Here is a 12,788-nt window from a genome sequence, read left to right on the forward strand (position 1 = left end):
GGGGGGGTTCTGGGACATGGAGATTGGTTTCTGGAACCAGGAAGCATCAGAGATCTCACAGTGATGGACGTGGCAGAATAAAAGGTGCCAAAGTGAGATTGTTTTTCCCGGTTTTGCAACATTTAAAAAGCAGTCTCGGGACGCTCGGGTGGCTCAGTCGGTTAAGTGTCGGACTCTCGATTTCAGCTCAGGCCGTGATCTCACAGTTCTGAGACTGAGCCCCGCGTCAGGCTCTGTGCTGAAAGCGTGGAGCCTGCTTGGGACCCTCTCTCCCCCTCTTTCCACCCCTCCTCTGCTCAGGTTCTGCCTCTCTCTCTCATGATAAACAAATTTTTAAACAACAAACAAATCTGGAGTCTCCAGCTTGTACACAGGGGATGGGACCACACATGCAAACGAAATCTGTACGTGAATGTTCACGACAGCAGCATTTGTAAGAGCTCGATGGTGCAGAAAACCCAGTCAGCTTGATCACAAATGAACACAGCGGTCCATCCACACAGTGGAATATTATTCAGCCACAAAAAGGAGGGAAATACTGGCACCTGCTATGTGGATCCCCTCTGAAAACGCTGTGGTAAATGAGAGAAGGCACTCGTGAAAGGACACGTGTACGTGACGTGCCCAGGACAGGCGAATCCAGACAGAAGCACGTCAGTGGTGGCCCAGGGGCTGGTGGCTGCTAAATGTTACGGGGCTTCCTTTTGGGGTGCCGAAGACGTTCTAAAATTCACTGTGCCGAAGCTGGACCGTGAATACCGTGAAACCAGAGATGTGCGCTTCAAGTGAGTAAGGTACATAAGGTGCAGGGGTGCCTGGGGGGCTCAGCTGGTCGAGTGTCTGACTTTGGCTCCGGTCACGATCTCACGGCTCGTGAGTTTGAGCCTCGCGTCGGGCTCTGTGCTGACGGCACGGAACCTGCTCGGGATTCTGTCTCCCTCTCTGCCTCTCTCCCCTGCTCACTCTCTGTCTCTCTCACCGTAAACTTAAAAACAAAAACAAAAACTGCACACAAACGGGACTAGAGATCATTTAAAAACATCCCTACTTTGTTCATCTGTTTTCATGAATTCTATGTTGTGGCTGACTTGGCCCGCGGCAACTATGCATGTAGTAAAGTGGTCAGTTACAGTCTCTCCTTTATACAAATCACGAGACCGTTCTAGGTCATTTAAAAGTTGAAACAAAACAGAAGTAACTCAAACGACTTGCCCACCAGCTGTTTCCTAGACTTCAAGAATCTACTCCCCACCCGTGACCCCCCAAAAACAGTCCACCACCACACCCTGAATGGCTTCCAGAAAGTGAGAGCCAGATTCACACCTACATACAGGTGATCAGAGACTTCCTACCTGGAGAAACTCACCAAATCAGGGGGACTTGGGGGAGCAGATCTGTACTCCTGGGGGCCTCCGGGCACCGGTCAGCAAAAGGGACCACGCGCTGGGGTGCCTACGGCTCCCCGGGGGCGTGTCCCCGACCACAGAGGATTCCGCCAGCCCCAGGAGCCACTCGAGGGCCTCCTGCTCCGCTCCACCCCACTCACCCGGCCGGTGCAACTAAGAACCGTGGCAATGCCCACCCGGTGTCCAGTGGAAGCCCGCTCAGGGAGCAAACTGGGAAGAGCCTCCGTGGGTCCCGCTAGGCAGGGAGCTCCCGGGTGAGCTGTTAAGCAACAGCGGGAAAGCAGGAGAACGTGTGGTGCTCAGAAGTAAACTCACAAGTTGCCTGAGAGGACAGGGTGAGAAATTAGGCATCGGCCCTAACGTCAAGCAGGTAAGACTACTCAAGGCACGTTCAGGACCCCAGGACCCCAGGACCCCGCCGGACGCGCGCTGGTCTTACTTTCGTTCCGCATCTTATCGAAGTAAGACAACTTGGAGGCAGCGTAAATGGCACCAGGCGACTGCAGCGTGCCAACAACGGCGTCCATCAGCAAGACGTGGGTCAGCGCCTGCTGGATGTACTGAGGGTCCTGCAGAGAAACACGCTCACGTCAACGGTCACGGAAGTCACTGACTTTGTGACGTTACGCAAGACGACACTTCTGAAGACGCGTTGTTGTTTCAAGGCGACGGGAACAGTTCGGATTCGGGTCTGATGTCGCACCCCTTTCTGCCTCTCAGGTGCGACAGACACTGCTCGTTTACCCCGGGGGCCCGGCCGCTGTGGGCCTTCCAGCCTCTGTCACAACCACTTGGCTCGGTGCTGCAGCTGGAAAGCAGCCACAGGCTGTCGTAAACGAGTGGGTGTGGACGTACGCCCATAAAACCTTCCTCACAGAGACAGCCATGGCCCACGGGCTTCAGTTTGTACTGGCCTGTGCCAAATAAACCAGTGGGCATAAAATCAGACGGCTGGTCCGAAAGTCAGAGCGTTACAACCTCAGAACGGACCCGGCCCTCCTTCCTGCCGCAGACGGAAAGACTCCCTCCGTGTTCACGGTCTCGGCCCCCCACCCCCCCGGTGCCTGGGAGCTTCTCTCCCAGAGGGCAGCGCCCCCCTCATGGACGGTCTGCTCTAGGGGGGGCGCCCGCAGTCCCTGTGACGATCGTGGGCTGTGCCGCCCCCTGCGGCCCCTCCACGGCCCCGTTCATCTCTGCCCACTGCATTGTGGTTTTCCTGTCCTTTCCTGCCATCTACACAGCACAGACCTCTTGTCCCCGTGTGTCCTCCGTCTGTGCCTCTGTCTGTGCTGTTCTTCGTGACCCTGAAGTCCTACCTCGGTGTGAGCAAAGCTACCAATCTGGCCCAAAGTAAGTGAAAACACAAAACTCCCTGGGCTGTAAAGTTAAGTCTGCGGGGGTTGGGGAGGGGGGCGGGGGGGGCTCCACATGCCCCCTACCAAGACCCTAGTCCTGAGAAGTGGCGGGGGGTGGGGGCAGGTCGTCAGGAGCAAGGCGGGCCCGGAAGACCCAACTCGGACCTACGTCTAGCCCCAGCCCCTCCACGGCGGCCCCTCCACACTGGCCAGTCGCCGGGTCACGCGAACCACAGCATCCGACCCAACCGGTGCTCCCGGGACCGCGCCTGAGCCCCTGGGCGTTAACATGGCCGTGCGAGGAGCAGGCGGCCCAGCCCCGGACCTTGTGGTCATCGGCCAGCTTCTTCCCGGCCCACATCTCCTTCACCATCAAGTGCCACACGTCACACTCCGTCTTAAGATTAGCTTCAAAGACTTCTTTCTTGGATGCCGTCTTAATCTTCAAAGTGGGTATTCGCAGAAGCAGAAAGGCTACTGTGGTACTTCTGACTTCCTAAGGAGGCAGAAAAAAGAAGAGGCTGGTCAGTGAGATGTCCCCTCCCAGGAACGCTGGGGTCAGGGAGGGGAGCCGGCGGAGCGGACGTTACAGAGTGGTGGCCGGAAGGTCCCTGCTGTCCTGTCCCTGCGCTCAGGGCTGAGGGCACCTGCCAGCTGAAGGTCGGCCTGGGGGCGGGGAGGGGGGCAGAGCTGGGACAGGGCAGGAGCGGAGCAGGGAGGCCCTGAGGTGACCGGAGGCTGGCGTCTGAGAGCTCGCGAGCCACAGGCGTGACCTGTCAGCACATCACACGTGCACACGAAGGGACTCGTCTGCAGGTTCACACGTGGTCCGTTCTGCCTCCCTACGAGCTTCTCATTCCCTGCCATTCCGGGAGGAAGTCTGTGGAGGCAGGTGGCGGCTGGAGGACAGACAGAGGCGGGGCCCACGGCCGGCACCCACCACGGCTGCCTCTCCTGGCGCGGGACGGTTCGGGAGCGGGATCAACACGTGTCACGAGCCTCTCGAAAATACACGTGAGACGTCAGATGAGCGCCACTGAGCGTCCCCGTGGGGGAGGCGACCACCTTTACGACCAAGGGGCACTCACAGCTAGCAAACAGCAGGGGCTGGCGGGCCGTGCTCTCACCTCTATGTCCCTGAAGGTGGAGATCTCCACGTAGCCCGGCCTTCCTTCGGTTAGGAGGAACAGGCGCTTCTGGGTCATGGCGATCTTGCCCACGCCGCGATTTGTCTTGACCGAGCTCGACAGCTTGTAGACACACTCGTTCTTATCCAGGTGTTCCATCACCGACGAAGGCAGACTGACCTCCTGGGCCTCCGCCTCGGCCTCCTTCCAGCAGTTGTAGAAATCTTTGAATGTTTCCGGGTCAATCTGTTTCTGGTGTCCTTTGTTTGGTAAAGAAAAGAGATCTCAGGGCCACTCCGCGAAGGCGAGTGCGGCCAGGACTTTGACTTCCCCTTAAGAAGCCATGCACTACCCACACCGGGCAGCAGGTGGCGCCGGCACGCAGGTCTCCGAGCCCCAGGGCCCTTGCTAAGGCGGCCCATCGCCCTCTCCAGCCCCCCAGCCCAGGGATGGGGCCTGCCAGGTGGTCACAGCAACTCTCGGGACGCCCTTCTTCAGGTGGCAAAGCCCCGGGTCACCACTAGAACTGGCGGCAGCTATCCCGGGGCCCGGGGGGAGCCGGTCCTCAGACAAAACGAACACAAAGAGACCAGGTCCTTGGTGATGTGCCCACACCACAGGATCAAGCCTGGCCTGAAGCAGCCCCATCTCAGTCACGTGAGCAAATACATTTGATGATTCGTAACCAAGATGAACTCAAGTGACGTAGTAACCTTTCTAAATGTCCACCGTTCACGGGCTCCAGAGGCAGAGAGAGACCCGAGTCTGGAGCCCAGCTCCGGGGGCTGGTGCTGTGATGCTAAGCTGTCAAAGGAGGGTGCTTGCTTCTCTGCAGGGTGGAAATGGGGCCCCCCACCCCCACTCCACCCCGGCTGCTAAGAGGCCGGGTCCGTTCTCATCCTGAGGTGTTCCTGGGGCTGTTCCTGCCCCGCTGCGTTCGGCCCCGGCGCCGCATCCTGGACCTGCACGTTCCCCTCTGCCCTCGCGCCCTGCAGAGGCACGAGCTGCCACAGGCCCTGCCTCCAGAGCTGCCCCCGGCCTCGCGGCCTGCTTCCCTGGGCGCCCAGCACGCCCTACGGCGCGAGGAGCAGCTCCGTGTCTCTTGTTCAAACACTCCGGCGTTCCTCGCCTACGCCAGACCCCAAGTTCCTCCGGGCTTGGGCCCCTCCTCCCCTTCCCGCCCCCACGTTCCAGTCATACCCGCCTATTTCCCCAAACGGGCCCTGTCTGCACACGCTGCTCCAGGGTGCTCGGAACAGAAAATTCCTACGTGTGCTTCAAGACCCGGCTGAAACGTCTCACGCGCTCCCGTCCCTGAGAAGGCAGTCATTTGGCCGGGCAGCTGCCGGGCCGCACGCCCATCCCTCCACGGCAGGGCCGCGCTTAATGGCACTTGCCATGTCCCACCTCCCGTTTTATCCTTCCGGCCACCTCAGGAGGCAGGCACTGGTCTCAGGCCGTTCACAAATCGGGAAACTGAGGCATGGGAGGAGAGCCCTCGCTGGCAGAGGTCAGCGTGGGGCCGGGACCCGTGGCCAGGCCAATGCCACCCGGCCTTGTGTGTTGGCCGCCGTGCCTCCTGCCGATGCCCCACTCGGGAGCGCAGAGAACGTGTCCTCCCTGGCCGGCCCCGCCGGGGGCCTGATCTGAAGTGGACAAAAGACGTGGGCAAGCGCGAGAGCCCCCGCACAACCATGTCCCTCTCCGGCTCCGTAACAGCGTCAGGGTGACGGTCCCCGGGGAATCTGACGGGGCGGGGGGAGGGGCGGTCCAGGCCCCGGCACACACTGAGAACTGCTGATGTCACCGGAACCGAGACCTGGAACATCAGACCCTCACACCCCCGCGAGGTGCGGGCGCCGGAATATTCAGGAGACCAACGCCGCTGGGAGGCAGGGCTCTGCCCGGGCTGACTGTTCTTCCCTTTGCTCATCGCTATTTTCCGATCGGCCCACGAGGGTTGGTACCACTCACGTATGTGTTCAAAATCTTATAGCCACTGGATCCAGACAACAAGACAGCAGGGATCTGTACGTGCTCGTGTAATTTTCAAAAAAGACATCACTGAAGCAAACGAACCACAAGGTACCCACGTGTCCCCAGGCGGCCGGGGGCTGGAGGTCTCTGCCTGGGCCGTGGCTGCTGACCGCGCAAAACTGCCCACGGTCCTGCTTCCGCTGCAGGCTCAGTGCGGCCGCCTCTGGGACACATGGGTCTACACTGCCCGCTGCTTCTGAGCACCGTCATCAGACGCATTTGCTGTTCTCACTGCACGTCAGAAAACACTGAGTGCAAGCAGCTGAGCAAGGAACCCATTACTTTACAAAAGACTCCTGAACCTCGGGAGCCTGGGGCCAAGGGCCCTCTTCCTTCCATCACTCAGGACACATCTTCCTGCTGTCCGGGCCCCAGCCGAGTCGCTGAGCCACGTGGCGCAAAGTGCGCATCACCAGAACCCGGAACGGCTTCCTCTCGCGGACAGACGTGGCGCCAGGGCTCCACGACAGTCTCCGGAACCCCGACCGCCGGAGGGCGGAGAGCCCAGGCGGCTCCAACCCTCCTTGGACACCATGCCCTCCAGGGCCGTGGCACCACTGGACGCTCACACCCTGGCTGCCGCGCACATCTGTGAACTCCACGCACACCCACCGTGCACACCCCGGCCGCCACGAGCTCCCGTGGCTACTGCACGCGCCCACGCAACAGGTCACGCGTTCTCTCTCTGTCTCCAGTTCCGCACAGAAGTGCCAACTGCTCACTCCTGTTCCCTCACCCACATGCATCTCCCGGTGGAGGCGGCCGCCGGAGCCCAAGCTCCCGCACAGCCGAGCTGAAGGCGGCACACATCAGCCTCCCTGCCCCGGGCCCCTCAGGAGCAGCTGCTGCGGTGTGGAAGTTACTGGTCTTGCAGTATGAACACCACACTGGAAACGTCTACTAAAGTCGAACGATAAAATAGTGACAATAACCTAAACAAAGTCTCAGATGTATCGTTACACTGCACGAGTTCATTCCAAGACAGCAACATCCAGCTCGGACTTAATAAAGCTTTTCTTTTTTTTTTTTTTTAACGTTTATTTTTATTTATTTATTTATTTATTTATTTATTTATTTACGTTTATTTTTGAGACAGAGAGAGACAGAGCATGAACGGGAGAGGGGCAGAGACAGAGAGGGAGACACAGAATCGGAAGCAGGCTCCAGGCTCTGAGCCATCAGCCCAGAGCCCGGCACGGGGCTTGAACTCATGGACCGTGAGATCGTGACCTGAGCTGAAGTCGGACGCTTAACCGACTGAGCCACCCATGCGCCCCTAACGTTTATTTATTTTTGACAGAGAGAGAGAGACAGAGCATGAGCAGGGGAGGGGCAGAGAGTGAGGGAGACACAGAATCGGAAGCAGGCTCCAGGCTCTGAGCTGTCGGCACAGAGCCCGACGTGGGGCTTGAACTCACAGACTGCGAGATCATGACCTGAGCCGAAGTCGGACGCTTAACCGACTGAGCCACCTAGGCACCCCAATAAGCTTTTCTAACGCATGGGTCGTTAAGCAAAAACACACGCTTAGTGCTGCCCCACAGTCCCTCACACATCCCAGAACCAGGACGGTTAAATGGGCTGTTTCGCCATGTGAATGGAACCAAGGTGACAACAGGGCCACCGACAACCCCCATCGGCGTGGCCCACATCTGCTGACACCCCCCCCAGCCGTCCTCCGTATCCCTGCAGCATAAGTCTCGGAACACCAGACGCTCTCCACGCGTCCAGCCACCAGACCATGCTTCCCAGGCGGCTACGTGCAGGGACACGCTGCTGGCCAGAGGCGGTGACAGCTGGGGAGATGGACCCTCTTCCTCCCGCCGGGAGAACAGTGCTGCCCAGGCCATCGCTGTCACGTGCCGTGAAGCAACAAGGCCACGTGCAGGTGCTGCACGGTGACGTCGAGGAATCGCCGGGCACTCTGGACACCTCGCTCCCTGAGAGAAAGAGCCCCCAGTGGCCGCGCGCCCCTGTGTTCAGGCCTGGCAGCTGACCAGGCTGGCCCTGGCGTCCTCGTGATGGCCCCGCAAACGGAAGGGGCAGGGTGTCCCTGGAGAGGCGCTGAGTCACGGGGGCCCCCGAGCACTGCTGCTCAGGGCTCTCCGCGAGGACCTGTCTCCCCTCGTCACGGCTCACCGCCCCCCACCCCCCGGGTGGTCACCCCGCAGGTGTCTCCCGCGTGCCCAGCGAGATGGCTCCAACGTGCCTGCCCGCGGAGGCCCCCCCACGAGACCAGGAGGAGAAGCTGCCGGGCCTGCGTGGGGGCGGGGGCCCGAGGTGCTCCCACACCGTGAGGGAACAAGGAGCGCCTGGTACGGAAACAGAGATGGAGAAAGAAGGCACCGGGATGGCTCCCTAGCGAACGCTCCTCCAGCCGGCAGAACATCTGAGTCTGACCCCGGTGCTGCCCGGGAGGTGGGCGGTGGGGGTCTCGGGGGGTGCGGCCCGGGCTTCTCCACACACCCTGGGGAGACCCGTCCACAGCCACATCAGGAACCAGGCACAGTGACGCTCACCATGTCCGTATTTGGAAAAGTAAAACGACAGGATGCCACCCGACGGCCAGACAGACAGACAAGGGCCCCGCGCTCTATTCCTGCGACACGGCCGCCGGGCGCTCAAGTAACACGCGCACGCCAACACAGGAAAGTTCTGGAAAGTTCTGGAAACACGCTGCAGACTGACACAGCAGGACACAAGTCACCCGTCCTTGAAAACCACACAAACCCCAGGTCCCGCTTTCAAATACGCGTGTTCCCAGTAAATACGTAAGAACATGGTCAGACAGGGAGGCTCCGGCTGGGGACAGGTCCCTCTAAGGAGGGAAAGACAGAACGGACAGCTGCGGTCAGCGTGGACAAGGCAGCGCTCCCAGAAGGGGGGACGATGCCACGCCGTCTGCGCCACCGGGCGTGCGTGCAGGGTTCCCACTGACGGCAGAATCGCACACGGTGAGCGGTTCCCCGGGACGGGGGGACCCTGCGGGGGCGGCCGGCTCTCCAGTAACACTGCCCTACCCCCAAAGATCAGGGACAGGCCAGCCCCTCCTGGTCCTGTAGGTGCCCAGATGGGGAAGAGGCCTCACCCCACGGGGTCACAGCACTGTGAGCGGACCGTCCTGGCGTGTTTAAATCCAGGCCGCGGCCGTCCTCTTACCTACAGTCAACGCCTCGAACAATCGGTTTATGATGTTGGTGTCCTTCACGATGCCCGACTCCTGGACCCTCTTCACGAAGTCGTCCAGCTGCATGTGCTTCTTCGGCAGCTCGAAGTTTTTCACGTGGTCGTCCGGCTTGGGGGCCTCCCCAGGCTTGTCCACGACCTCGCTGATGAGGCGTCGCAGCTCGGGCACCCGCTCGGCCTGGGCGCGCTCGGGCCCCGACATGGACTCCACTGTCCTCCGGACGAGATCAGCCGGGAAGATCCTTATGTCTGTCTTGTACAGACTCTGGAAATCCAAGAGGGCGTCCAGCAGCTGCCCCTGCATCAGGTGGACGGCCCCCCGGAGATAGAAGTACCTGGCCAGCAGCACGGAGTTGTCGGGGGCCAGCAGGCTCATGGCCTTGCTCAGCAGGCCCACGCAGTCGGAGTAGTAGGCCTGAACGCACTGGCTCACCAGCGGGAAGTGGATCTCCGGGACCTTGAAGGAACACGTCGCCTTGGGGGTCACGCTCGGAACTAGAGCGAAGAGAGAAGGAGCAGGTCATCAGCAGAGCCCGAAACAGTCGTGTCCCTGCCATCCTGTCCAGGTCGTTCCTGGGCCTCGGGTACAACATAAAGCAAGAACCCTCGTGCCTCTTCCAGAAAGCTCCACGTACCCCCGAGCCGAACGAGGGGCTCCCACTCTGCATCCACGGCACCCTGGGAACACGGAACACTTTCATCCCCTGAGACTTCAGCGCTAAGTCAAAGCTTTGGTAGAGAGTCTTTATCGGAGGGCCCGACTGACAACCTGAGCCAAGATGCACAGCCAGGCAGCACTGGGCCCCGTGCGACTGTTTCCTTTGCTTCGGTGGCAACTCTGTGCGATGGCCACCGTCCTCGCCCCCGTCTTACAGACGTGTAAGCTGAGGCTCCCCTTGTTCCAGGTACACAGCTGCTAAACGCCAGAGCCAGGCCTAATCCAGCTGTGTCTCACACCAGTTGCTTCACCGGATGTCACCTAAGGGCCTCACAGGTGGCACCGGGGCCGAGGCAAGGCCAGTCCCACAGGGAGCCTGCTCACCCCGGGGAGGTGGGGTCTCGGCCACGAAGCCTGCAGGACGGGGAGGAGCCAGGAAGGGTAGGGGGGCTCTAGGTGAAGGTTCAGACGCCGGAACGCCTTCCCGCAGCGGAGGGAGCACGGCCAGGGGTGAGAAGCGTCACCGGGTTTTCCACAGGAGGAACCACAGGCCCAGAGGGGTGATGTACCCTGCCCGCGCTCTCACAGCCAGGAAGCCGCCGCGAGGGGACTCAGACCAGCAGGCGCCTCCGGAATGCTTCGCTGTCACTGAGGACTTTCCACTTAAACACACGCCCCCGCCCCCCCGACGCCAGCTGGGCATGCGGCACACGCATCGGGAGGGGCCGGCAGGGCCCCCGTGGCTCACGGCGCCTGGCCTCACCCAGCCTCTCCCGGAACCGCGTGGAGAGCGGCCCTGAGCGTGAAGAACCGAGGCGTACGTGGCACCTCCTTACGCGGAGTAAGACACGGGCTCGCACACGTGGCCTGTGGCAGCTTACACCCCGCCAAAAGCCCAGCTGACGCCGGGGGCCGTGCACGGCCTGCCTCAGAGACGGAGCCGCGGCCTCTCTCGGCACCGACGGGCTCTTGCTGTCCCTCCGCCCGGAACACGTCACCGGGGCGGCCCGGCCTCGCCAGCCACTCCCGTCTCTTCTGGAACGTGGCTTCCGCACCCGGGCCCCCTTCCCGTCCCCGACGCTTCTCCCTTCGTGCCGTGACAGCACGCGCCCCGATGTTACGCGTTCATCTGTTTTCCCAGGAGCCCCGCGCCACGGGGGTGGGGGCGCCGGGTCCCTCGCGTCCCCCGGATCTGGAGGGGGCGTGGTGCTCACCGGGGCCCAACAGTCACGACCGTCAGGCGTGCGTATGTGTAAACGTGTATTCTGTACGCACACGCGTGTACGCGCACAGACACGCGGGCGAGCACGTACGTGGAAGTCCCCCAACCGTGTGGAACTGCCATGATAGCAGTACAACTGGGGAGCGGGAAATACAGGCAAGAAACCATCTTCCAGAATGAGTGCGGTTTGCAAAACAAATACTTCAAACAAGTAAACTGCTAAAAAAAAAAAAAAAAAAAAAAACCCACCCACAAAACCCATCCCCTGCCACGGGGACAGGCTCCAGCTGTGTGCACAGACCTGCCACATCGGCCCCGGGGACGGGGGACTCATCACCACACGGGCCGGGTCACACCGTCGGCCCCAGGGACGGGGGACACGTGACCGCGCGCAGGCCAGGTCACCACCTGTGCTGCTGCTCCTGGAGCCCTCGGAGTCCATCTTCCGGAGCGACGAGTTCCGGGCGGGCAGCTCGGGCACCGCGATGTCCCGCAGGTTGGGCATGCTGACCACCATGCGCCGGTGAGTGACGTGCAGGGACGACGAGTTTCGGGAGGCCATCTTCTCGATGGTCGGTCTTCGGGGACTCGGCAGCATCCCGCTTAACCTGCGGTTGGAAAAAGCAACCACGCCTTATGGACACGAGCGCGTCCGAAGAGTGGGTCTCCACGCCCGCACATCTGCGGCGCGAGCGCGGCCCCGGCCCGGTATTCCCGCACGCACGTGGGAAGCGGTGGCAGCGTCTGAGTCTCCCCAGTGCAGTGAGAGGCGCGGGGACGGACGGGACCCCCGGAGAGACACAACACACGCGGTGTCTGCGGGGGGCCAGGAACAGCGTGGGGCGGCGGCGACGCGGACCCCGAGGTGCACACGCGCATCAGCTGTGCTCGGCGTACCCCCCCCCCGCCAAACAGAAGCGCGTGGGGACGTGCCCTATGTAAGTTTCTAAAGTGTGAGATTTTCCGGCCGAATTTATCGTTAATCCACCCAAGTAACTGCACGCTGCTGGAGCATCCGGGTCCCCAGAGTCGTGCGCCCACACCAGAGACCGCACCTGTCCTCGTCCGACTGCGTGTCGAGGTCCATCTGGGCGAAGGCGTCCATTCTTCTGCTGAGCCGGGCTTTAAGGAAAGAGTGAAACATGTAGGTATCCAGAACCTGAAACAGACCACAGGGGGCCAGTCACCACCGCGATCGCAGCCCCCGCTGTGCCGCCGACGTGCTGGGGCAGCCTGCCCACCTCCCCACCCCCCCACCCTGGCTCCCTGGACACAAGCTCCTGAGCGGGTAGCTTTCTTCACTTGTGCCCACCTGCAAGGCTCACCCTCCAGATCCCCACGGGGCTGCCTGAAAGGATTGCCGCTCTTTATGTTTGAAAAGTCACCAAAAGTTCAAAAACCCAACCATCTTCCTCTCACGACAGCAAGAGCCAGCGTCCTCTGGCCGTCAATTCCAGGTCTCTGGGGACCGGGGCCCCCTCCCCACAGCAAGTGCACCGTCTGGCGCCGGCCCGTGGCTCCCACCACCCGGCTGCTGGTCTCTCACCGGACAAGGTGACCCTCCAGCAGCCAGTCCCTGTCCCCACCCTGCCCCCTGCTGTGGGTGACCGGCCCGCAGGTGACGAGACTCAGGCGCATCGGCCACTGCCAGCCCGGCCGAGCAATAGGAGGGCCGCAGGCGCGCAGGCCCGTGGGGAAGGTGCCGGAAACCCCACGTGCAAAAAGCCCACAGGAGAGTGACGGCAGGGAGCGGGCGTGTGGAGGGATGGGAGGTGGCAGTGTGGCTCACGGGGACTC

At 61.5% G+C, this 12,788-nt stretch overlaps 1 protein-coding gene across 4 annotated transcripts in view; it reads right to left on the reverse strand.

The window, feature by feature from the left end:
* DENND3 (DENN domain containing 3) overlaps positions 1 to 12,788 on the reverse strand; it is a 52,068-nt gene that overhangs the window by 15,347 nt on the left and 23,933 nt on the right. For 3 of the 4 annotated variants that reach the window (XM_086695311.1, XM_086695310.1, XM_086695312.1), the window contains exons 11-16: positions 12,047 to 12,150; positions 11,400 to 11,599; positions 9,085 to 9,606; positions 3,889 to 4,148; positions 3,087 to 3,257; positions 1,846 to 1,975 (exon numbers count right to left, since the gene is read on the reverse strand). In XM_086695311.1, coding sequence (XP_086551437.1) covers positions 1,846 to 1,975; positions 3,087 to 3,257; positions 3,889 to 4,148; positions 9,085 to 9,606; positions 11,400 to 11,599; positions 12,047 to 12,150 — 1,387 coding nt within the window. The remainder of the gene's footprint in view (positions 1 to 1,845; positions 1,976 to 3,086; positions 3,258 to 3,888; positions 4,149 to 9,084; positions 9,607 to 11,399; positions 11,600 to 12,046; positions 12,151 to 12,788) is intronic. The other variant, XM_086695313.1, reaches the window with a different exon arrangement.

Source organism: Puma concolor, chromosome F2 (genome assembly GCF_028749965.1).
Source record: "Puma concolor isolate L17-30 chromosome F2, mPumCon1.1.hap2, whole genome shotgun sequence".
Classification (NCBI taxonomy): Eukaryota; Metazoa; Chordata; class Mammalia; order Carnivora; family Felidae; genus Puma; species Puma concolor.